The sequence below is a fragment of the Rhinolophus hipposideros genome (genome assembly GCF_964194185.1).
Source record: "Rhinolophus hipposideros genome assembly, chromosome: 9".
Classification (NCBI taxonomy): Eukaryota; Metazoa; Chordata; class Mammalia; order Chiroptera; family Rhinolophidae; genus Rhinolophus; species Rhinolophus hipposideros.
In genome coordinates, this window is record NC_138055.1 from 66,260,781 (window position 1) to 66,287,313 (window position 26,533).

The window sequence follows — 26,533 nt, forward strand, 5'->3', positions numbered from 1 at the left end:
AATGTTATTTCAACCAGCCCTGGATATTTTACCAACTGATCATCATTTGTAGATCATCTTCTCTCCGAGGACCTCCTTACACTGTAAGCAGGGAGAAATTTCTCCTCTTTTTTGGTAAAAATTTTAGAGAGAAGTAGGCCACTTATTGTTTTCTTGGAAAATTTCTTTTCATAGTTATGTCTTCTTGAAACATTATTGCTCATCCCCCCCCCCCATGCCTTTAAAGAAGATGAATTAATTGAATGGATAGATGGAGAAGAAATAGAACAGGATGCTAAATGTTCTGGTAAAAGAAATAGAAGCGTACGCTAACTATGGAGTTTAGATGATGGGTATTTGGGCGTTTACAATTTTTTCAACTTTTCTACATGCTTGCAAATTTTTGTAATAAAATGTTGGGATAAGAGCTCATTGTTCCAGACACCTAAAACTGCAATTTAAATATTGTGTCAGCAACTTGTCTCAGTCAAAAAACTCTAGACCTTCCATAGAAAATTGCACTTAAACAGAGGTAACAAAAATTAAGCAAGAATTTTAAAGCAAACAAATAAAAGGCACCAATGAAACACATGCTTTTAAACTGTTTTATAACTCTGTGCTCTCCTTTATAACTTAAGGCAGAGGGTAAAACACAACATCCAGGGAAATGAGCCCAAGAGTTGGCTTCCTTGAAGAGAAATATACAGGTGAGGCAAACCTCTCTTCCAAGGACCTGTTGGAAAGTCACCTGGAGGTCTGAGCTTCCACACCATCTTAGCAGCCTGCTTTTCTGGTTTGGTGATTCTATTTTTTTTAAATCCATGTCAGGGCCTGGAGAACTATCCACAAAATAAACTCTTGGACAAAGATCTAAAGCTGAGTTTATCCAAAGCCTAAACAATTGCCAGACACACCCATTGGCTAAAGACAATTTGTCTCCCTTTGGCAATCATTTTCATAATGCTCAATTACAGGCTGGTTTATTCCCATGGTCTGATTATGAAACGTCTGTGTGTGCAACATCAGCTGCCACAAGGAGAGATTTTAAGGCTGTGACTCTAACTGGGAAAGAAATAAGAGCCTATTTCAACTTCTCGAAGCTTTCTTTGCCATCAGGCTTAGTTACCCTTCTTATTCAGTGTTGTTGACAGAGAACAAGTTGTAGTGTCCAGTGAGAGGAAAAATCACCTCTGCTGCTGGACTGGTCCTCACTATTGTGGGCTCATTTATTGTCAGACCAGCAAGGGACCCAGGCAGAAGCTTGCAAACTGTTCTGCGGAGTCCAAAGATTTCTTTGGAGGCGAGGGGGTCTGAAAGGACATTCATCTCTTTCCTGAGCCAATCTCCTCGCAAAGAGGAAAGGACCAAACCATAGTGCAAACCAGCCTGCTGGGTGTAATCAAACCCACTATCCCATTTCAATGAGGACATGAAACACTAGTGTTTCTTTGCTTAATTCACCTGCATTTCCATGGGCATTTCCTAACATGGAAAAGGAAATTTGGACCTTAGTCTTTTTGTTTTTCTGAGAGCAACCGCAGATTTAAAAAATAAATAAATAAATAAAAAGGCAGCTGGAAGTTTGGCCACTGTCTTTACTCTCACTAGAGAGCAAGAACTACCACTGTAAGACTATTCATTCATTGAATCATTAAATATGTACTGACTTACTGCCCTGAGCTGGAGAATTGGTTGTGCCCAAAATGTGGGGCCCTGTCACTAGGTTTTTATAATACATGTAAATATAACCCTAAGTGTAAGGAAGGTGGGAAGAGGGGGAAGACAGATGGTTATGGTAAAGGGAGCAGGCTGTGCTAGTTCCAGAGACCAGAGAAAGCAGGATATGTTTAGCTAAGGGCATATGGTTCAGGAGGGTTGGGGCCCAGAGTGTGCAGTGGGCTATGGTGAAAGACAGAGCTCACGTAAGGGACCTACTCTAAGCTAGAGCATAACTCTGATTTCACAAATGCTTCTGTTGTTTACATGTGCACTTGTACTTGCCCAACTGCCCTACATGTGTGTTCAAAAAGTATGCTCACTCTGTCCATATGTACCCCCATCCCGAAGGAAGTCTTAAACTGTGGGTGGGAGATTCTTGTGTGGTGTGAAGCAGTTACCACTTCCCCGTCACGGTCTCATGAGCAATTTTTTGGTAGCAAGCTGGCTTAGTCATTTTTGTATCACAACTATAAAGCTACATTTCAGCTGAGCTAGTGGGTCCCATCGAAAATGGTTAAAAATAACTAGACAGAGTTGAGTAATTACAAAGTCGTTTTTAAGCAACAGTGGGCATCAGAGAGGGAAGCTTTTCAAAATGCCCCAGGCTTCTGCCCATCTCAGTCCTAACGAATACAAGTCTCTCCATGGGACCTGGATGTGTGTATTTAGAAAAAGTCCCTCGGGCATCTAGGAGCACACTTGTGCTTATGATGAACTCATAGAGACCGCTCACTTGCATAGAAAAAAGACTTTAAAAAAATTCTAGATTAGTTTTTGGACATATTTATACTGGTTGCACTATGATGATAGAGGACAGAAGTCAGAAGTATTTCACTAAGAGTCAATCTCCATAAGATATCCTAGAAATTTATTTTTTAGTAAATTTCCATTGCATCTATAAAGTGAAGACCTTAATTATAATTAAGATGGTAGTGGTAACTTCCCTATCCACCTTGATTTCATTTCTTCTTAAATAGGAAAACACATGAGTTATCGTCTGGCCTGTTAGATCTACTTGGGAGATGTATGGTGCCAGCAAATTTGAGTTGTAGAAACTAGAGGTGTTTTTCTTTTTTTTTTTTTTTTAAATCATTCTTGACAAGTAGCTGGACAATTGCAGCCATTGCCCTTCTCTAATGAGGCAGCAGTAAAAATCCTGTTTGAGAGACATTGCAGAGCTTACCATGGTTGAGACTGGGCTTGAGCATCATTTTTCATGGTCTGCTTTGATTGGGGCTAAATCACGAATTAATGTAGCAAGCAAACATTTCAAAGAATCCAATTGCCAAGAAGAATTAAACATATATATATATATATATAAATATTATATATTAAATATATGAATATATATACACACACATACACACATACACACACACATACATATAAGTGCTAGTGAGGATGGAGAGAAGTGGGTAGATTCAGGAGATTTAGGATGTTGAACTGACAGCATTGTGTGGCAGCTTGCCTGCTGGGGGGTAAGGTGGGGGAAGGAATCAGAGATGATGGCTGGGAATCTGTTCTGTACTGCTGGATGGACATCAACACACTGTGTAATACAGTTATAATTACAGTATAAGGCTTCCTACAATGTAAACATAGTAAATTATCATATGACATTTACTATGTTTAGAACCATAAAATGTTATGTTGATCGTCATCATTTCTGCTTTATTTTTATTTAAACAAATTCAGAAGTAAAAGAAAATCTGTACCAGAATTAGAAATTTTAGAAGAGCTTTTGTCAGGAGATTTTTTTTGGGGGGGTTTGGTTTTATTTTGTAATTTATTTATTTTTAACATTTTTGATAAAAAATGTCAAACATATACAAAATTAGAGAGACTGGTGATGAAACCCACATTTATACTTCACTCAAATTCCAGTTATCAATTCATGTCCAATCTTATTTAAATAAAGTATCTTCCCTCGCAACTGAATTATTGAGATGTAATTGACACATAACACTGTAAGTTTAAGGTATAGAGCATGATGATTTGATCCATATACTATATATTGCAAAATAATTACTACAATAAGGTTAGTTAACACACTACCTGCCATAATTATCTTTTTTTGTGTGTATGATGAGAACATTTAAGATTTACTCTGTTAGGGAAGAAAAATTTCTCCTCTGCCCTTATAAGTTCTTGCCCTTATAAGCTCTTAAGAATTAAACTGATATGAGACAGATTAACAGGAGAAAAACCCAAGTTTAATTTTGTATATATGGAGCTTCCATAAGAATATGAAGGCCATCAAGCCATTGAGGCTTATATGCCATCCAGAGCTAAGGAGAAGGGGGTAGGAGTCTGGGACTTCAAAGGGGACAAAGGTAATTCTCACAAAGACGAAAAACAAATGTTTGCTATGCCATGTGGAGACAGTGAGACACAGAGAGGACTTTAAACAAACGACCCCCCTGCTGAGCCCCCCCCCCCCACTTCCTCCAGTAGACCACACCTAGGTCATATTCTTCATAGCTATGTCTGGTATAGCGCTTCTACCTGAAACAGGCCCTTTCTCTCAATTATTTTAGGCAGTTAAGGGGGAGGTACAAAGCTCTTCCTAAGCCTTGTTTCTTGAAAATAATCAGCCTAAGATAATCCTTGTGCCAAAGAGATATATTTTGGGGTGGCAAAATCCTGCTCCCCTCTCATTCTCTTAGCCATTATGAACCATATCACACAGTATTGTTAGCTGTGGTCCCCATGTTATACATTACATCCTTAGAGCTTAGTTATCTTAAACTCAGCTTGGGTGCATATATATGTATTTATAATTGTAATACGGTCTGATGAATTGACCCCTTTATCATTATATAATATCCTTCATCTCTTGATACGGGTTTTGATTTAAATTCCATTTTATCTGATATAAGTATAGCTACTCCTACTCTCTTTTGGTTTCCATTTGAGTGGAATTTTCTTTTTGCATCCCTTGGCTTTGAGCCTATGTGTGTTCTTAAAGCTGATGCGAGTCTCTTGTTGGCAGCATAGAGTTGGGTCTTGTGTTTTTTTTCTTTTTTCTTTTTAAATGCATTCAGCCACTCTATGCCATTTGACTGGAGAATTTAATTCAGTTTTATTTAAAGTACTTACTGATAGGTAAGGACTTACTAATACTATCTTACTGTTTTCTGGCTATTTTGTATTTCCCTTATTCCTGTCTTCCTCATTTGCGGTCTCTCTTTGTAAATTGATGATTTTTCTTAGTGGTAAGCTTTGTGCCTTCTCTTTATCTTTGTGTATCACTACAGGTTTTTGCTTTGTGGTTACCATAAGGCTTACATAAAATACATTATCGATATAGCAGCCTATTTTTTTCAGATAACAGCTTTGGTCACATACAAAAACTCTACCCTTTCACTCCCCCTTCAACATTCGTTTTTGATGTTATAATTTACCTCTTATGTGTGCACCATTAGCAAATTATTGTAGCTATATTTATTTTAAATACTTTCATCCTTTCACCTTTATGCTGGAGTTAAGTGATCTATATACCATCATATTACAATATTAGAGTATTCTGAAATTGACTATATACTTAACCTCTTTACCAGTGTGTTTTATAGCAGTGTGCATGTCTTTTAAACTGCATGAACTTAGCCTTAAATCTATGTTCAGCTTTTGAATCCTTTCTGAGTGCTTGCTTTACAGCATTTGAAACTTAAAACTTTGGTGTGCATGATGAGAATCTCAAGGACACACACTCTTGAGTTTGGTCCCCCAACCACAAAATGGTCTTTCTCTTTTGGCCTCTAGATCATCACTTTACAATAGTGGACCAGCCACTATAAGTCCCAAAGGTGCCATGGCATTCTGAACTTGCAAACAGACGGAGGAAGGAGGAGAGATCACAGTATCAGCGTGTACGTTGATAAGAGCTTTCCAGGGTTTTTGTTATGGCTGAGAGACAGACACACATGTTCCTATAACAACTGAAGTGTATGGGTGATGGAAGTAGTGCCGGCTTGCACACTATGGCTTTGGTTGGTTTCCCCTTTCTTGGTCTTTCTGGCATGTCAATGACTTTCTGAACAAGAAGACTTAAGTGTACTGTTTTAAATTTTGTTTGGAAGTTAGGCTGAAAAATAAATTGCACGTGATAGTTCATTGGATGTTAAAGCAGAAATTAACACCTCTAGAATTTTCCTCTCATTTACAGATGAACACACTAAAGCTTAGAGAGGTTGTTATGTCTTACCTGGGGTCTCACATATAGTGAGTGGCAGAACTCAGAGAAAAGCCCAGGTCTTCATTCCTCCTTCCTTCTTCTGTGCAATTGGATGCACATTTTACCAGGAAGAACTGGAGTCATTTCTTATGAGGATTTAGTGATCCACACACAAATCAACATTCAGAAGTCTGCTCTGACTTTCCTTTTATGAGTTTCAAACACAGCGTAATGGCCATTGGAAATCACTCTTCAGATTCCAAACTTGACAATATCCTTCAGCTCCATCCTCTCTCCTGGGTTACAAGGACATATTTCCATTTTATTGCAAATTGAACATAAGCAGTTTTATTACACAGCCAGCAGTTTAGCAAGACCACTGTAAGTTGCAAACCTCTCCAGATTAATTTCGAATGAACTTGAGGTTGTGTGTGTATATAACTATTTTCAGTGGTGTGTTCCAGGTGTCTTTGAATGGGCTACGGACAGTTCTCTGGTGGTCTCAAACTGTAAATTTATGCACTCTGTATTATTTTCATTTTTAGGACCAGATCTTTATGGAAAATGTAGGTGCAGTGAAGCAGCTCTGCAAATTAACCAACAACCTTGAAGAACGAATAGAAGAGTTAGAAATATGGAATAGAAAGCTGACCAGGCTAAAGCGGCTCAGCAGTAGTTGGAAGTCCTCAGCCAGTGAAGCAAGCTCAATCAGGTATACCCAGGATTGCCATAAAAATTGGAAAAAGGAGTGGAGTCTTTCCATGACTAGATCCGGCAGCAACCATTACTTTCTAATGATTAAGTCCCTCTTCTTCTTTTAGAATGTTTTGGAACACAATTGGCCTATAAGATAATTTTCATACTTTTTCATTACAGCTTTAAAAATGAAACAAAACATCACACATCTGTTTAAGAGCAGTTGTTACAGGAAGTGCTGTATTTTAGCAAAAGGGTAGCTCCGCCTTTAACTAGGGGAGGTGGCCATTTCTAAATTTAGAAAACCATGTTTTGTCCTCAGGGGGAAAAAAAGCTTTTATTTTTTGATTACTTAAGGAGGTAAATACACATTTCCTAGGGTATAATTTTGAGATAAAGAGAAATGTAATGTTTAATGCATTCATTTATGCTTACTAAAGTTCTTTTCCATAAAAGGAACTGTCAATTGCCTTGACTTTTCCTTATTTAAATTACCACTGTGTTACAAAAGGAGTCATACTGCTGTGTTAGTGACATCTGGGCCTTTGTCATGTAACTCCTGGAGAGGCATTTAAATAGTAATTAATTCTCTCTCTTTCTTTTTAAAGCAAATTTAGCAGAACTTTTAGTGCATCTTCTCCAAGAAAGGCCATTCCCAAAAAACTCAACAAGGTAAATAAACTTACATTTAATGAACAGAGATGACATGTTCTATACGAAAAAGTCTTTAGAGAAATTGATCCAGATTTTTTCTTCATTTATTTTCTTGATGAGTTCCCTAATTTGCACCTTTATGTGCTTCAGGTATTTAAATACCATCCCTTTAGTAGATATTAACTGGTCTGTCAAAGAGCGGTTTAGAGAAATGAGTACAGAACATGTTCGTTTCATAAACATTATTCTGCCAGTTTTTATCTCTAGTGTCTTCAGCAGGTGAAATTCACCAGCTTCCACAGGGCTTTGGCGCCGGGTTGTCAGATCTGTGTGGGTTCTTTGACTCCACCTTGTCCTTTATCTTTGACTTCAGAAGATCCCAAAGGGATGTCAGTTAATCCTCAAATCCCTCTTTTCCCTTTGATATTTAGTTCCATATATGCAAATGGAGAGTAAGTATTTCCTTGCTTGCAAAGGTTAAAATGTGAGGACTTTATTAATGAATCGAGAACTTTCATCTAATAGGATAGCATTTACAGTAAAACGTGAAGGTTAATCATTGATTAATTTAAAGGACATCCTGTCCATTGCAGAGACATGTCAGGGAGGGAGAAGCTATGATATTCCCTTTCTAGCTGCAATTCATAGATTGCTGTTAAAGTCATTTTGCTCCCTCTGACCCACCAGTGTTCCAAAGGTGGTCCTTCCTCAAGGAAGATATTAAAGACCTTAATCTATATCCTGTTAAGGGATGACCTGATGTTAGGGCCATTGCCTTATTTTACTCTCTACTCTTCATGTTATACTGCATTGAACTAGTGTAAAAGAATTCAGACAGAGTTTCAGACGAAAAACTACTACAATGTTAGGCTGCTGACAGGTGTCTTGGTGTACTAATAAGCAGAAATGCATGGATAAATATATATGTAGAAGTGTTCTTGGGCAAGTTACTTAATTGCATTTGGGAAATGGAGAGAATAATAGCATTACACTTCACAAAACTGTTGATAGGATTAAATGAGCTAAAGCCCTCAGCGCCATGCCCAGCACATAGCAGGTTGTTCAACAAATACAAAACATTTAAAATACTGTGTAGGGAAGGTGTCCTTTGTACTAACCAGTTTGCAATAGGACATAGGGGATGGTATCTACATCCATCGCAGCCCTGATTGGTGCAATTTGGTCATGTGCAGTTGCACATGTAGGTCCCATCTTGCAACCAAAGAATCTCTTTATTTTGCAGTTCCTCAACATACTAACTAGATTGTATGGTCCAAGAGAGCAGGCCCATGTCTGCCTTCCTCACGCTGTGTCCCAGGGACTGGCAGATAGTAGGGACTCAAGAAATATCTGTCAAATAAATGCATGAATGGAGAGCTCAATCTGAAGATATTCCTTGAAGGCGCATGATCTAAATTAAAAATGTTCAGTGGTTCAGTGTCTTGGGTGTGTGGGTGGGGCGGTGGGGGGGTGGTTGGGATGTGGACACAGAGTCAGGAAGTTATATGGGCCTTAAAGAGCACGTGTTCAACTCAGAGACCTTGCACTGTGACTGCCAAGGCCTGTGGAAGGCAGATAAAGGTGAGATGTGGCCCCTTCTAGAAAATTTCAGGGTAGCCAGGGAAAATCAGAAGAAAATACAAAGAACAGTCCTAGTTGGAGAGACTCAGAGCGCTGCTGCAGGAGTCTTACTGGAGATGGGCCTTCAAGGAGGAGTAAGTGTGGGCTAGCTATAACCGGAGCTGTATGAGAGGTGTCAGATGGAATGGTATAAGTCAAGGTCTGAGAGGTGGCACTGGTTTTGTTGAAGGAGTAGGTGGGAGTTGGTTAGGGAGGAGAGTAGAAGATGAGGCTGAAAATGTAGGTGAGGCTCAATTTCTGGATCACCAGGTTAAGGAGTTCATTAGGTAAGCCATGAGGACCTTTTGAATAATCACAATAGTATCTAAATTGTATAGTGTTTCATTTTTTGCAGATGGAAGAGGGGAGACAGCATAGCATTGTGGTTAAGAGCACAGATTCTGAGCCCAATATTTTTTGTTTCATATCCTAGTTGTGTGATCTTGGGTGAGGAATTGTGCCTTCCTGGGCCTTATTTTTTCCCATCTCTAAAATGGGGTTAACAGCACCTGCCTCATAGGATTATGAGGATTATTGTGAGGGTTAAATAAATTAGTATATGTAAACCACTCAGAAGAGTTTATGGCACATAATAAATGTGTACAAGTGTTCATCATTATTAATATTCAAGAAATTCAAACAAAAACCAATTTCAAGCTATTTTTTTAAACTACCACCATCCTCCATTTCCCTCCTGATCAAAACCATGATTCTACCCTATATTCCCAGGAGGAAGCAAACATAATACTCCCTATTGGGAAAACTCATATTTAAGGAGAACCTTATTTAAGGGGACAGAAAACCTCTCCTCTCTGTTTAGCCAGATTTCCCAGCAATTGCACAGCTGTCTATCCTGAAGTTCTTGGCCCAATCCTCATAGGCAAGTTTTTATGCCAATCTGATCAGTCCTAAAAGTTTGTCTCATTCACTTCCTAGGGACTGTAATTTGCTTCTTGTCACATCCCCTGTAGTATTGTACATAGCAGTGCTCAGTGAATATTTGTTGAATAGATAGAAAAATAAATAAGACACAGGCCCAGAACTGTCCTTAAAAATAGGAGACAACATTGGATACCCTTGTGTCAGAGTACTTAGTAGTATTTCATGCCACAAAAATCTTTTCCACGGCTTGTCATGATGTCTGAAATTCTTCCGTTGGGGTTTATTTCATCTTGAAGACCTTTTGATTTTTGAAAGTATCCTATTAAGAGAGAGAGAGACATCTGGGTTCTGAGAGTATCTTGTCCAGTAGGTCCTGTTCTCTCATAAAACTTGAAAATAAGCCCTAAGTGAATGGTACAGATGATGGTCCTGCAGGATGTTAGGGAAAAGAGAGATGCCGGAAGCCTGGAGTGTCAAGGAAAGGGAGGGACTTGTAGTGGGCTTTGAAAGAGCTTTGTTTTCAGGGAGGCAGAGTGGAGGAGGGAGATGTAGATTGAAGGGAGCACACCAACCACCCCCAGGGAGCAGCAAAGATCCTTGCTGGGAGGGAGTCTTCCAATGTCCTCTCAGATAGTGTTGCCAACTTATCACTGCTCATTACTGAATCTTTTTATAGATTTATTTTTCAGGAAAAAACCAGTTGTGTCCTAACTGGGTTTTCCAGACCTTGGTGATCACTCTCATTGCTGTGATGACATTTTGGTAAGACAAACTTCCGTGTTACGCTGTGTCAGCCTCTTTTTTCTTCCCACCTTCCTTTTCTCACATGAGAACTGAGGCCTCACCTTTTACTTACTTTGAAGACAAGGAGCTCTTTAAACCGGGCCTTGACCTTTGATTCAGCTTAGAGGTGAGAGAGCCCTTTAAAAACTCATACTGTGAAGAAAAGCACAGCCTTTCTGCACTTAAATGTGAGATGAAGGATGATTTTTTTTTTCCAGTCAACTGATAGGTTTTACCAGCTCACTGTGCCTTTCCCATATATGGTTGTGTGCATATATATATATATTTTTTCAGTCTTGCAAATAACTTTCTCAAATTCATTGTTCTCTTTCCTGTCTACTTGGGGAGTAGGGAGTGAGTAAGCAATTGGATACAATCCACTCTTCCCTGGACATTCATATTTATTAGGATTTTTCCAAATTCTTAAGTGGAGATTTCATACTAAAAGGACTATGAGATTACCCCAAGAAGTACACTATGATGAAATTGTAACCACATTTACTAAGCAGTTAAAGCAAACAAATACAGTAAGGACAAAGTATTTGCTATGCTAGTACTGGGTCCCTTTTGACTGCCAGCCCTCCTCTGCAGGGTGGAGGAGTAACCCCTTACTGGGCGTCACCCTTTACTGGGAGGCTGGAGTCTCTTCAGGCCTCTGGTCTTCAGGCTTGTGCTGCCACTGTGATGGCCTCTCAGCCTTTGAGCCCGGTCATCTATTTTTTTTTTTTGGTAATTAAATTTATTGGGGTAACATTGATTAGTAAAATTCTATAGGTTTCAAGTGTGCCTTTCTGTAATACATCACCATATACTTGACACTGTTTTCCCTCTTCTACCACTCCCTTGAGCCTTGGTCATCTTGCTTCTGACCTTCAGGGCATCTTGTTTTTAGCCTGACTATTCCCCTGGTGAGAGGGGTATCTATTTGGTATGGGAAAGGGCTGGCTTCTGGGCTTGTCTAGGGGAGACAGTCAATCTCAGAGGCAAAGTAAGGGATGGTACCAGGGTGCTTCCTCTGCCTTCACCTGAGGCAATTCCCTGGCTATAGGAGACAGCATGGGTCTGTCTGTCTCCTTACCATTTTAACTTCTCAGTTGCTACTGCTTGCTGTGGGCGGCATCCCCAAGTATTTGCCACCAACCACGACACAGAATTCCCATTAGAAGCTGTTGCACTTTTCCCGCTCTCCTATGTGAGCTTGTTTTCTGCTGGGATGCCCAACTCAGGAGAGTGGGACCCTCTACCTTTAGCAGACACGCTTAGCATTCTCCATGAAAACCTGATGGCAAGGTTCTAGGGAGTCTAAATCTGATGTAAAGAGACTGCTTTTAACGTGCTTGTCATATTATTTGTGCTTCCAAAATTATTGACTGATAAGACTATAAATGGAAGGAATTAAGGCTTATTTTCCTGTTTCTGGCCTGTGGTTTACCTGATAAGGGTCAAAACCAGAATTTTCCCTGAAACAAAGAAGCAGATGGCTATGTCATTCTATGATTTTACAAGCTCTTGGACTGTGCATTGAAGCAGATGCCAGAGACAAATCAGAAAGAGTATTTAAGGATTAGTAACAGGGAGACAGAGAGTGGGGGTGGGGGTGGGAGAACAAAGTAAGGGAGACTGAACCACCGCAAGCAGTTGCCAGGGCAACACAACAAATTCTGTCAGATGGCACCTTTGGGGCTACCTTTCCCAGGTAGGGCTGTGCCTCCTGGGCAGTAATAAGCGGCTGCAGAGAACACTTTAGGAATTCTGTTTTTATGAGTGGAATTCACACACGTGGCACATACTTTGTGTATATTTAATGATAAACATCTACCACCTTTGATGGGGAACAAAACAAGGAAGAGTTCGTCCTATAGAATTAGGTGTGAAGTCAAGCTGGCAGGAAGTCGAGTTAGATCACCACCCAGCACCCAGTGGGATTGTGAAGTCACCAGGCAGACTTTCGTGTGTGGCTCCTGAGAGAGTTCTAAAGACTCCCTTGAGGAAGAGAATGCTGAGTGTTTGGATATGTGAGCACTGTTGGGAATAGTTTCCCAAAGCTCAGACCCTTTAAGGAAAGCTTTCATTTGAATCTCTAAGTTCTGATCATCAGGGGGAACGGATATACTCATTATTTTAAAGCCATGGAGTGTGGAAATGGATGCTTTAGTGCCTTTCTTTCTTTCCTCTGTCCAATTGGGTGTGTGGTGCTCTGAAAAGACAGGCAGCTGGAAGATGTCAGCAGTGGCCAAAGGGTTTGGCATCCACGGCTGACTAAACCTGAGCCGCCTGTCTTCTCCCAGCGCCACAGTGCAGACCTCCTCCGCCAGTGGGATGTGAAGTTCGCTCTGACTTTTTGCTGCAAGGACCAGAGGGCTGCCTCCAGTGATTTACACGCTTCCTCTTGTAATCTTCCACTAGTGACAGATGCTTCTGAGACAGCTTGCCAGGCCAGTGGGCTGCTCTGTGGAAAAATCCATCAGCATGGACTGCCCCCAGGAGCCTCTGAGCTCCAGGAGGACAAGGCCTTTTTCTCACCAGGGCAGCGAAGTGTAGCTGTGCTGGTTTCTATGGCGATCCTGCCCGCCATGGCCGCCCTCCCCCCATCTGTGTGGCCTAGGAGACTGCATCTCTGGCCAGCTGGTTGTATGAGATATATCTGGAATCCAATCTGCCACATAATGCTTTCTTCTTCTTCTTCTTTTGTAACAGTGCCTTGACGATAGTCTCCCTTTACATACTTAGCTTAAAAGATCAAGACCGACACGCTCCAAATCTCCCTCCGAGGTGAGAGTTTAGTCTTGTTTTCCTTTGAGGAGAAGAATCCTTGAAGGCTTCTTTCACGAATCATGTTGTTCTCCTTTCCAGCAATATTACAAGCTCTCCAGAGCCGGCCCTGCCACCCACAGCCTCCTCCCCTTCAAGTAAGAGCTTCACATCCCTCACCCTCAAATTTTATGCGCGTTGTCAACAGAAGAAGCAACCTTTCAGAGTAACCTTGTCGCTTCTTTCCCCCCTGCCCAATGCCTTGCAGCACCTAATATATCTCTGGCAACCACACAATCCTCCTTCCAAGTTCCAGAGATCACTTTCTGTGAGATCCTGCCATGTCAGGAGATTTATTGCTGCCCCATCTGGGGAATGAGAAGAGTCCTCTCAAGTCCTGTGCAAAGACCGTCCAAGGAGAAGGAACCCCCTCGGAGTCCATGGGCAGGTAAAGGACGTTCAAAGAGAAACAACTAGTGCTTTGAACCTGAGGTTTTTTTCCCTCTTGTCAATATTTACTTGGATAGGCTGTTAATGGTCCCACTCTTCTATTTAGGGGGCAAGATCTTCAAACAAACACATAGACAAACTTGTAATTATTTATAATACAGTCATGCCCCCCATAACGTTTTGATCAACAACAGACCACATATATGACAGTGGTCCCATCAGAGTATAAAGGAGCTGAAAAATTCCTGTCACCTAACGTAGCAGTCCTAACATCTTAGCACAAAGCATTACTCACGTTTGTGGTGGTGCTCGTGCAAACAAACCTGTTTCGCTGCCAGTCATAAAAGTATAGCACATACAATTACGCATAGTACATAATACTTGATAATGATAATAAGCAACTATGTTACAGCACTTTTTTATCATTATTTACTATACTGTACTTTTGTATCTTTATTTTAGAGTACTCTTTCGACTTATAAAAAGCGGTTTGCTGTAAAACAGCATGCGGTGTTATGCCAGCAGCGGCCTCATATATGTCATGTTTACCGCGTCTCTTGGTTGTATCATTTTCTCTTGATCTTGATTTAATCTTGTGTTGTTTTGTACTGTAACGTGCTGTACAGGTTTGTAAACTAGGAGCAATGGGCTGTACCATACAGCCTCGGGGTGCGGTAGGCTCTACCATCTAGGTGTGTGCAAATACACTCTGTGATGTTCCCACAATGACGAAACCGCCTAAAGATGCGTTACTCACAACACAGTGCTGTTGTTAAGTGGCGCGTGACTATTGAATTCCCTGCCCAGGGAGGACATTTTGGTTAATTCAAGTGAAAGGGTTTCATTTGTCCGTTGCCAACAAAGATAGTAATAGTTGCACGACTGAGGTAATTACATGTGGTTAGGTAAAATTTGGGGTTCACTTAGTATTTAAAAAATGATGTAGTATCTGGGCTCTCTGCCCAAACCAAGAAGGGCAACTGTAAAAGGCTTTAGAAAGTCTAATGAGTTCAAGGTAAGCTTTAAGTCAGTGAAAAACACAAGGTTGGCATTCCACTTTCAAAATATCTTCCTCCTAGTCACACATACACACACACACACACACACACACACACACAAGCACACACAGATGCTTTTTAAGTAAGAGAATTTTCATGTTAAAAATATGGAAACTTGATTAAGGGTGAGAAGTATAATTACCTCTGTAAGAGCAAATATAATACATCCAAATGTATGCTAATTTATTGTTTTTAGAAATCTTCTATAAACACACATATTATGTGTCTAAATCATAATGATAATGCAAATAATAGCAAGGAGTATCTATTCGTAGGATTGAATAGGATGCTATGGTAACAAGTGACATTGGTCATGTCTAATTTAAACACAGTTGGGGAAGTGCAGACCTAACATGCAGCTAGAAGATGAACCAAAACATTTTTGAGCAGCCCTCATGGCTGACACAGAATAGTGCCATTGTTTGAAGTTATGGGGTGGCAGGGTAATTTCTTTGTCCTTTTGATATTATCCTATATTCTAGTCTCGAGTACATAACTTTTATCAATCATCATCATCATCATCACCTTCATGTAATGAAGTATCACTGTGTGCAAGGCACTGTCATAAAACCTCAACATGAATAAATCGTTTAATCCCCACAAGCCTAAAAGGAGGCACTGTTACTATATTATCTGCATTTTTTCCAGTGAGGAAGCCAATGCACAGAGAGCTTTTCCCCACACCTACAGGAGGCAATGCTCGCACTGTTTTTCTCATGAAAGCAATTTCTGATTGAACTTGGGAACGTGTATCACTGTAGGGTGAGGCTAAAGGTTCAATTTGAAGAAAGAAACTAGTTTCGGTCATCGTGGTCTCGCTATTTTTAAATATGAAAAAATCCAATACTGCCACAAAAATCCCCCAAAGCCTTCTCTCTTGTGAAAGCACATGAAACCTGTGGCTGTTAAAATCCTTTTCTTACCTTGGGAGTCCACCTTGAGGCCCCTCCTGTCCTTTTCTGAGAGCAGTCCTCAGTAGAGACCATCCCACCGACGGTATGGGAGAAGTATGGATAACAACGGACCCTATACAGGAGGAGGTAGGTAGGTCACGGACTGATCTAATCTTCATTTTCAAAAACTTCCTTGATCCTTGTGCAAATTCAGTCCTATAGCAACCCGCTCTTCACATCAAAGGAAGAGTAGCCCTTAACAAACCAGATGAAGGTTTGTTGCTCTCTTCTCTGGGACAAGAGTATCTGCTCATCTTATTTCCCATAACTAGGGGAGACGTTGAAAAATCTCCCAAAGAAAGAAAATTTGTTCCAAGGTGCCTGGCTGTTTCCTCCTAGAAACAACTATCAGCTTCTCTGGCTAACAATGAAATTGAAGTTCTGCCTTACCAGGCTCCCTGATATACTAGAAAAGTCGTTCCCTCTTCTTTCTTTCAATTAGAGAAAAATAGGAAAAACTGAAATGTTCTATTTACTACCAAAAGAAATGAATAGTCTTGCCTCAGAGAAGTGACAAATTGGGGTGTTTTATAGGTGATTTAAAATTTGTTACTTCGAATCCTTGAAAAGCCATTTTCATAATTCTAAATCTGCATGATCTCAACTTCACGTTTTATTACTGTTGAAAAAATACTGTTATCTCATTAAATACTAAATATTATCTTAGGGTTCTCTGTCTCCAGGAACCTGAAAACACACTTCTGTGGAAGTGAGGCAACTCTGTAGCTTTATTTATAGAATTTCTAATGAGCCCTTTACCTGCAACTTCAGCAGGAAAGTAGAATAAAAGGTAGGAGAAGAAAACAGAAGGATAGAGAAGTTCTGATTTCGCCTTCCTTAGTGCCTCCTTTGCCTTGTAAGTTCATAGCCCTCTGTGGAAGGAATCATAAGCAAAACTCATAGCAGGAGACATGTGCTTGAAAATTATTATCGGAATAGCTGGAATCCAAGCAATCTGGAGGCCTGTTAGACAGCACATATATTTATATGCAAAGGGAAATAACTATTCAGTTTTCTAGAAAATCTGCATGTATCTAGATCCATGTCTTCTTCATGGAAAGCATCATTTTCTGTCGCCTTCAAGTTCTGTCTTTCTCCCATTTGCTAACAGGGTAAAGGAGCCCAGCTTTCCACGTCCATTCCCAATATCCCTCTGCACGCATCCCCTGGGGATTTCCCTTTTGAGTGTGCAAGAGGAAACCTTTCTCTAGAGGGTATACGATTGGCCTTCCCTGTTCTCTTCCTTCTTCGCCTGCCCCTCTTCCTTCTCTCCTTCCACAAATATTTCTTGAGCACTTGCAGTGGAGCCTGGCCTTGCCTTATGTGGGGATATGACAGCGAACAAGACGCAGCCTTCCAGAAGCTCCCAGTTAGGTGAGGGCACAAGTAAAGAAGCCCTTCCACGTATTGTGAGAAGTACCAACCAGGACAGAGAGACTTAGGAGTGATTAGCCCCACTGTCGCTTTTGTTTCCTATCTTGAAATTTCCTACAGAAACTTGTTTTAGAGCGTGCCTCTTCTTACGTCCCATGAAAGAGCACACATTGTATTAACTTAATGTCTCTTGTTAAAAAGAGGTTAAGATTTTTGTGTTTTGTCCAACACTATATTGAAAAGTATAAAACTATATTGTTTAATGCAAATGAAGGAATGAAATAAAAAGTACATACACTAGATAATAGCTATGTACCATGTCAGATGGATAGTAGACTTGGGGATATCACTTTGTGAGGGATATTAATGGCTAACCATTATTCTGTTTTGTACACCTGAAACTAATATAAAATAATATTGAATGTCAACTGTAACTGAAAATAAAGAAATAAATAATTTAAAAAAGAAAATAATTAGAGACACAGAAAAGATATGTCATCGCAGCATTATTTATTATAAGGGAAAAAATCTAAATTTCTAACAATAATGGTATATCTATAATTTTAAAAATCATGTTTTCAAAAATCATTTCTTATTCAGATGAAAGGCTTATAATATAATTATTACTAAGTTTAAACCACACACAAAGGCAGAGGGTTATCCCAGACATCTATATGAGTATGTGTAGCATGTAGGTTGAGGGGAGGAGAGTGGCAGGAATTTGACGCAATTATTAAGGTTGTAAGATTATGGATAATTTTCACTTCTTATTTTCAACTTATCGTACCATCTCAAGTTTCTGTAATAAACATGTATAGCTTCAAAAATAAATAAATAAAATGCCATATTTTGGCTGTGACGGTCGTAACCACTGCTCCAGCTTCCTTTTCCACAAGCAAACTCTGGCGCCACACCCGTGATCTGATTCTTCATCTCACTGCAGCTCAGTCCTTATTTCAAGCTCGATTTTTTCCTGCGTGGATCACGTTATACTGGGAGTTACGGAGGATTCAAAGAATGTTAGTAGAAGTTCCCTAATTCTGGCTTTGTTGAAAAAGGGCAAAAATACACAAAAAGTTACACAATAATAGAGATGACATGCCCTTGGGTATAGTGATAGATTGACCACTGGTTGATCACCACAGACGAGATTTAGTAATATGTGCTCTGGCATTGGAAAGGAGGGCCCTGTGAGCTGCCTGGATCTAATCTGGGACGGTGTCTTCGTCAGCTAGGGCTGTTCTAACAAAATACCACGACTAGGTGACTTAAACAGCAGAAATCGAGTTTCTCACAGTTCTGGAGGCTAGCAGTGCAAGATCAAGGTGTTAGCAGGTCTGGTTTCTTCTGAGGCTTCTCTCCTTGACCCACAGACATCGGCCTTCTCACTGTGTCCTTACAAGGTCTTTCCTCTATGCACACACACACACCTCTTTTTGTGTGTCCTATTCTCCTCTTTGTATAAGAATACCCGTCAAATTGGGTTAGGGCTCACCCTAACAGCCTCATTTAATTTAATACATCTTTAAAGGCCCTACCTCCAAATATAGTTACATTCCGAGATACTAGGGGTTAGGATTTCATACATGAGAATTTGCGGGACACAATTTAGCTCAAAGGAGATGACTTCTTGGAGAAGGGTGAGAATCCACTGTAAGAAACAGGATAGGGATATGGTGGGTTGAAAGGTGGGAGACAGAAAAGAGTGGGGGAAACAGTCCATTGATAGAGACAAACTAGGGCACACACTGGGTTTCTTCTCATCCTGAACAAGCCTTACAGACTGACAGACTTTTTCCTTTTCAGATGACAGAAGCACATCATTCTTGGCAGGAGAGACACTAACCAACCCTGACGGGGGGAGTGACTGTAAGTTTAAATTTAAGTGACTTTATTCTTTGATTTGTGGAGCCAGGCAGAATAATAACAAGCTGTAAAAGCATCACTGGAGAGAGGAACGGGGACAAAGGCTGCTCCTTGGTGCAAAAACCCAGGGGTTATGTGTTTATAATCCAAGTCAGCCTAACCACTAAGAAGGCATTAGCAAAGGTTGCTCATTATTAGACAAGCTGTGGTTATCTCCATGGATTTTAATAATTTATTTCAATTTCCCTCTTCTTCTATTTTCGGACTGTATTTTCCGTTTGTTTTCTGTTATCTAGTTTTGTAAAGCTTTCTCTTTTGGCCAGGTTGTATTTCATGTTGCCCTCTCTATTTTCAATAAATTTCAATTTAGTAGGACTTGCATGGTCCAGAAATTCTTTTGGATGTTATGAGGCTATCTATTGGAGCCTCCTTTTTGTTTTGTTTGTTTTGCTTTTTTCCCCAGTTTTCTTAAAATTTGCTCTAACAACAACAATAATAAAAAAGCCTTCTCCTCCCCTTTTTTCTCCTCCTTTTTTTTTCATTTGAATGCAACTGGAACCCATTTATCTAGGAAACTCTTCTTGTACGTTCTGCAATTTGGGCCCTGTGCTGAAGCTGAAGGGAAAGAACACTCTCTCCTTCTGCAGAAGAGTTTATTTTCTTTTCTCTATTTCTTCTCAATTCAGGGATTGATACAACCATCAGTTCTATTCAGATTATGGAAATCCAACAAATAATAGATCGTCGGTACTGCAGTAGAAGACTCCAGTGCGGGTGGGTAAGCCGCTTCACCACTCTCTGATTGTTTCTGGAATTTACTCAGGCTCTGGGTTTTTGAGACTGGAATAAAAGCTAGAGCTACATGGTAAAATCAATGTGTGCTTACATTGCTCCTTAAGTGAAAACACATTTGTTACATGGTGGAAGAGGGAATCATAAAATGGTTGGTATTAGCAAATGTCAATAAACCACGGCTCCAATGATCCTAGCCTCCTGGTTTAATGGGTTCGTCCAAAGCAAAAAGCTCAGGGGCAGCTCTGTGGCTGACTCTCTGGGGGCACAAACCATAGGCGCAAAGCTGCTTATTAATTTTATAGACAAGAAAGACATTGTTACTGATGGCTTGAAGTTATGAGTGAGCTGACATTTGTATATTTAAATAACAAGGGATATGATTATTTTAATTGCTGAAAAAATATAGCTTGTTTTAGCTTTTTCAGCTAGGAGAAAAAATTTCATGTACTGTAAGCTCTCAGCAACTCACATCTCTAGTATATGCTGTGTCACCTGTACCGGGGTAATGATACGTCTAGAAGCATAGTGTGGAAGTAGCCTCAGCAAGCACAATATGCAAGTTGTAGGCTTTAAGAATGGAGAGTTATTTTTCTTTCCTTGATAAACGTGTATTGGGTACCTGCTGAGTTAAAGGCAAAGCCCTGTATTTTGAACTAGCGTCACAAATCCTATGGATTCTCAGCCTTATTCCTTTTTGGGCCCTGATATAACTTAGGCTTCAAGCTGATGGTCCCGAGTTTTAAAAATAAACTGTATGCTGCTTTATGATTTGTTTTTCACCTCTACATTTATCATCTCACTGAATTCTCACACAATCCTTAGATTGTTCTTTTTTAATCCCCATTTTGTCCTTAAGCAACCTGAAGTTCAATAACCTTGAAAAAGTCAGAGACAGACATTAATTAATGTGGTAGGGTGACATAATGAAGAAGAGTGAAGTGACTCTGGTTTAAATTCCAGAACGCTGACAAGATGTTTACTCTCCCTTCATATCCCTTTCTCATCTGTAAGATGGAGATACTATCTACTGAGTTGGATTGCCGTGGAGCATGCAGATGTCGGGAGGCACAGAGTAGGACATAAACTATATTTATCTCAGCTTCCTCCAGTAGCACACTCTTCTGATGCCAAAGCAGATCTATTTCATTTATTTTTGCTTTCTCATGTTTAACAACTTACTTTAGTATTCACTAAAGAGACTCTAAAATAACTGGATATTTTCCACATTTATCTGTTTTTAAGTTGTTTCTACGTATAATTTAAAAGATGGCCAGGTCATAACAACTTAGATACGATATACCTTTTTTTGCTAGAGTTTTCATTACAATATGAATCAAAGGAACTCCTGCTTTTCCCCAAGTATGTCTCTTAAAGGGAAGGGGATAAAGAATCTCTGTATACAAGAAATGAAATGCTCGTAAACATTTCTGTCTTGCAGTGTGTTCTCTATTACTGAGTGGTAATTAGGACTATAATAATTTTAGCTGGTTCAAGTTCTGCAAGTGCATAATATTTCCTGCTAATGTTTCCTAAAAGGAAGTGATTTACGGTAGGAAAGCTGGTATTTATTATTTCCAATCATCCTTTCCAGAGGGATTGTTAGCTTGAGGCCTTTGCCTCATTTGTCTTCTGAAATCTGTATTTCCTTAAGGGGAACTGAAGTCATTTCCTGTGTGTTCAGTTTTGTCCATTGGGCCTGGGATTTGACTTTCTGTCGTTTTGTCTGTCTGTTCTAGCAAATTATAAATCAGTGTGGTATATCTTATATATTAGGACCTGAAAGAGATCACTTTGAAATTTGACAGGTATGTCTCTGAAAAACATAAAGCTGTATCATGTAAACTTGATTATCTGTATTTATTATTTATTATAGACTATTTCACAGTTTATGTAGTATATAATGAGTAACAAAAAGCCATTTGATACCTTTCCAGCATATTTTGATTTGTGTTTTTTTTTGTTTTTTGTTTTCCACAATTAGGTCTGGAAATTATAATTACAATATTCCTGTTAATAAACACACACCCACCAATCTCAAATTCTCTCTGGAAATCAAGTAAGTGCATAGCTGTAAAAAACAATTCCATTTTTTATCATTATTTGAATAACGAGTCTGAATTTACTCCACATTTTTTTATCAGTAAGTTAGAAGGTGGAAATTTATCAGTCCATGTTAACTAATTAATGATGGTTGAGTTGAGATGTGGGCCAGCTTGAGGAGCGGGTTTTCAAAATGAGGGCTGGGTGGGATAGTCCAGGCTTTCTCCAGTGGAATGGAAAGGCTCTAAGCTGTACACTCACACCTAAAAAGTGGAAGTAACCTTGGGTTTTATGCTTGCAAGCTGCAGACTCGCCCTGGCTGTGTCCCTTTGAATTGGGGAAGGAACAAGGGTAATAGCATGGCCTCTGGATGGGGAGACTGCACATTTTTGAGAGCTCCTGGTAGTAACACTAATGCAGACACTACCTCCTTTCCCCAGGGGAGTTTAAAAAAAAACACCAGGAGTTTGGAGTAGAGCAGACTAGGGTTCAAATTTTATCTCTGTCACTTAACTAGATCCGTAATCTTGGAGAAACCACTTATCCTCTCTGAGCTACTGTTTATTCATCTATAAAATGAGTTTGACATTGTACCATAACAAGTAGAGCTGCTGTGGGAATCACTGTTAATAATAATGAAATTAATGACTGCCATTTACTAAGCACAGACTATATGCCAGACACTCTACACTTTAGTACTGGATCCGAGGTTGGTTTTTTTTTCCTCCTTAGTTTATACTTTTCAGATAGGAGCACTGAGGTTTAGAGAGGTTTTAAAAACAAAACAAAAACCTACCATGAAACTCAGAGCTAGTAAGTAGTGGAACTGGGCTTCAAACTCAGCCCATCCTTTGAACCACATTTTTTTGCCTTCCCAATGAGCTGAGACACGCAAGAACGTTGCCCCTTCCTGGCACAGAGTAGGCACTCAATAAATGGTAGTTTTTATTAAGACAACCTTTCCTCCAAAATCACAAACTCTATAATCTTTTCTTATCAATTTTAAATAATTATGGTACTTTAAGTAGTTTTGACCTACTTCACTCAAAAAATATACAGTAAGTTACTATTCAGCATGAAAATAGATGGTTTTCACTTTGTGTCTCTTGATTTTACTCTCTACTTTTCTCCTCCCTCCACATTTCCTTTCTTCTCCTCTTCCTTTTCTTCTTCTTTCCCTTTCCTCTGTCCTCTCCGCTTTCCCAGCTCTGTTATTCCTCCTCCATCACTTTTCCTCTTGCTCTGTCTCTTCCTCTGTTTCACTCAGGCTTCATATGCCTTCTCTCATCAGCTTTGCTTCTACAATGAGCTATGGGCTCTCAACCCAACTGCTCTGCCTTGGAAAGGTTTGTTTCCAGCAGCTAATGTTTCATGACTAAGAACCCACTATATTTCAAGGCAGAGCAAAAGCCACATGTATTATTCTTCCGAGTTAAGTGTACTACTATTCTCTAGCACTACCCAAGTAACCAAAACTAACATTTCCTCATTAATTCCTACCGTGTTTCCCCAAAAATAAGACTTGGCCTTATGTTAATTTTTGCTCCAAAAGACGCATCAGGGCTTATGTTCAGGGCATGTCCTCCTGAAAAATCATGCTAGGGCTTATTTTCCGATTAGGTCTTATTTTCGGGGAAACACAGTAGCTTCAATGGAGGTAGATAAGCTTAAACAGTATAGCCCCTGAAGTGGCCCTGGTTCATCTTGAGCCACTAAGTCAGCCATTTTTCTAACATGGGTGATTTTAAAATAATAAAAATCTCAGATACTCAACTGAAATTGTAGGCTGTCACCCTTGTGCAAAAGATCATTTCTAAAGACAGATGAAGCTCATCCTCTTGAAGATGATTAATGGGCCAACCTCCAGAGAAGAACCATTCTTTCTGATGGCTTTAAAGTCTGGTGATGGCTGATGGGGCTCACCCCACATCCCTACCCGTGTTTGTTAGCCTTGCCGCTTCAAACAATATCCATCCAGACCAGGATTTTGCAGAATTCGAAATCCTGGAAACTTCAGATAGTTGCAAATACAGCTGCAGTGAAAAGAGAAAGAATGTATCTAAAAATCACTTAAAAATCTATGGTGATAAGTTCTGATGTTGAGGTGATTTAAGTTATTAGGTTTTAGAGACTGTCATATGCTATCTCAGTAGTTGTTTTAGTCAGGTCAGGCTGCTATAGCAAAAATACCGCAGACTGGGTGGTTTAAACAACAAACATGTATTTTTCACAGTTTTGGAGTTTAGGAAGTCCACGATCGAGGTGCCAACAGGTTTGGTGTCTAGTGAGGTTATGCTTCTGGTTCATAAATGGTCATCTTCTCTGTGTCCTTACGTGGCTGACGGGGTGAGAGAGCTCTCTGGGATCCTTTTTATAAGGACACTAATTCCGCTCACAAGGCTCCACCCTATGGCCTAATCACAAATCCTAACACCATCACACTGGAGGTTAGGATTTCAAGATACAAATTTGGGAGGACAGAAACATTCCATCCATACAGTAGTCACCGGAGATTGAATTTCTTTCTGTAATAATGAGAGATGAGCTAGCATACCGGCATCAGTGAGCTTTGTGTAATACAATGCTTATTGGGAACTTTGAATGGATTTCCAAGTTATGTTCCCATTGGTCCCTCTTCTTATCAAGTTGTAGCCCAGTGCTTTTCCATTTGCTCTTTCTTTCCTTTGTCTCCTGAAGCACAACAGAGCCATTGATAGTCTTCCAGTGCAAGCTCACACTTGGAAATATATGTTTCCAGAGGAAAAGGGAAGCCAAAGGGATACACAGCCAGCAAGAAGTCTCCCAGGAGATGACACAGGTAATGTTTTCCAGTTCAGTGGCATGACACCCCTGTTCCAGAAGAACTGTGTCTAGAATTGTGGCACCACCTCTGTTCCCTACTAAGAGAGAGATACCTTGAGCCACATACCAGGGTTTCTCCTTGCCTGCTGACACTGGTCCCAAGAGCAAAGCCCGGGAAGTAGGCGTCTTCCGTGCCTATTTCAGAAGCTGCAGATATGCTAGCAATCCCTATCAAAAACTATTGTCACAGATACCTCTCCTGCAGTAGCTAAGGAAATGCTTCTTCAGCCTGTATTTTTTCCAATTAAGTGTAAAATGTGGTTATGAAATGGATCTCTCTTTTGCTCACTGTTTAGGGATTTCAGCATATTTGGAGCCTTCCTGTAGCCCCATTCTTTGATAGTGCATACCATTTCCGTGTAGCTGCACCGGTAAGCCTTTGTCTTTTTCTTTTCGGTGAGAAAGAAAGGAACCATTCAATAAATAAATAATCAATAATAAATAAAACACTTTAACTACAATTGATTCTTATATTAATTCTTTCTTTCTCCTGTTCTGACAGGATTTAGCTGACTGTTCCACGGATCCTTATTTTGCTGGGATGTTCTTTACAGATTACTTCTTTTACTTCTATCGACATTGTGCCTAATTTATTCAAGTTTGGTTGGAGACTTTACTAAGGAAAAAAATATCCAGAAATACGATTAACAGAAACTTATACCCTCTTGCATCTTCTTTCTGCTTTTTTTTTTTTTTTTTTTTTTTTTGTAAAACACCCACATTTATTGTCAAAGGATTTATTCAGGCATGGGCTTCCAATAGTTTTGAGACATTAATGAGGAGAATAAAATGTTTGCTGGAACTTGAGATACTGTGGTGTTTGATTTTGCCATGACTAGGAATAAAACATTTCCTGGAGTAAACAGCACTTTTGGATTTGAAAATACTGTTTCTGGTATTAAGGAAGCTGTGAGATCAAGCTAGGCAGGTCTAACTTTACTTAGTCTTAATGTATTTTCAAAGTTTTGGAGGAAAACAAAAAGGCCCATTCAGCCATGTCAACTTGGACCCACTAAACGTAGGCTCCTGAGAATGTGTGATACAGTGTGTTGGCAGGAGGGGTGGGTGATGACTGATGCTGAGCTCACATTTAGGCAAACTATTGCTATGTGTTTGTGTGAGTGAGTGTGCGTGAGTGTGTGTGTGTGTGTGTGTGTGTGTGTGTGTGTGTACTACATATGCTAGACTACAGAAGGTAGCTTGCTAATGAAGTGGATTTAAGATAAATACTTGTAACTTTACTTTTAATGTTTGATGTACACTAAACTTTCTGAGAGATAAAATGTATCTTATAAAGATGGAAGCACTAGCTTGTAACACATCTTTTAAAGCAAACCAGACAATCTAGGCCCAGATACGGGTAGTTGCCTTTGATCTTCCAGTTATCATTGCTTTGCTTCATTTTTTTGATTTTCTTCTACATATGAGGGGTTCTCTTACAGGCCTTTAAGACCCGTCTCAGTTCTTTATGGTTGAATTAGCTTTGAACACGTCTACCTGGCTTATGGGTAGATTTGCATGCCTTTTCCAGTATAGAATAGCAAGAAATCCTCTAGCTGGAGTGTATTAACTATGTTTTTTATTTTGTGTATTCTGATGTTTCGATATCTTAGGGCCTTGCTGACCCTGGAGAGACTGCATCTCTCAGGGATAGTGAACAACTTGCCCATGAGTACTTTTCAAATACAAACCAACCAATCCGGAGCCCATACCCCAACCACCTTCTTTATCAGGCTCTCCCGCTCCATCTGCCCTAATCACCCTAGGGCCACATACCAGACAACTAAGGACAGCTCCTTTGTCCCAGAACCTGCTGAAATTATTCAAACTAGTGAATCCTAAGTCTGTTTACCCTGCTCACCCATTCACTCTTGTGG

At 39.8% G+C, this 26,533-nt stretch overlaps 1 protein-coding gene across 1 annotated transcript in view; it reads left to right on the forward strand.

The window, feature by feature from the left end:
• The window catches only part of MYRFL (myelin regulatory factor like), a gene marked incomplete at its 5' end in the record, with an annotated part of 105,358 nt that extends 79,897 nt beyond the window's left edge, over positions 1 to 25,461 (forward strand). Inside the window, 12 exons of the mRNA XM_081061464.1 lie at positions 6,418 to 6,584; positions 7,177 to 7,240; positions 10,401 to 10,486; positions 13,205 to 13,279; positions 13,361 to 13,416; positions 13,527 to 13,706; positions 18,900 to 18,962; positions 19,646 to 19,733; positions 21,736 to 21,810; positions 24,492 to 24,612; positions 24,953 to 25,027; positions 25,159 to 25,461. Coding sequence (XP_080917590.1) covers positions 6,418 to 6,584; positions 7,177 to 7,240; positions 10,401 to 10,486; positions 13,205 to 13,279; positions 13,361 to 13,416; positions 13,527 to 13,706; positions 18,900 to 18,962; positions 19,646 to 19,733; positions 21,736 to 21,810; positions 24,492 to 24,612; positions 24,953 to 25,027; positions 25,159 to 25,245 — 1,137 coding nt within the window. The 3' untranslated portion in view covers positions 25,246 to 25,461. The remainder of the gene's footprint in view (positions 1 to 6,417; positions 6,585 to 7,176; positions 7,241 to 10,400; positions 10,487 to 13,204; positions 13,280 to 13,360; positions 13,417 to 13,526; positions 13,707 to 18,899; positions 18,963 to 19,645; positions 19,734 to 21,735; positions 21,811 to 24,491; positions 24,613 to 24,952; positions 25,028 to 25,158) is intronic.
• Positions 25,462 to 26,533: the final 1,072 nt, after the last annotated feature.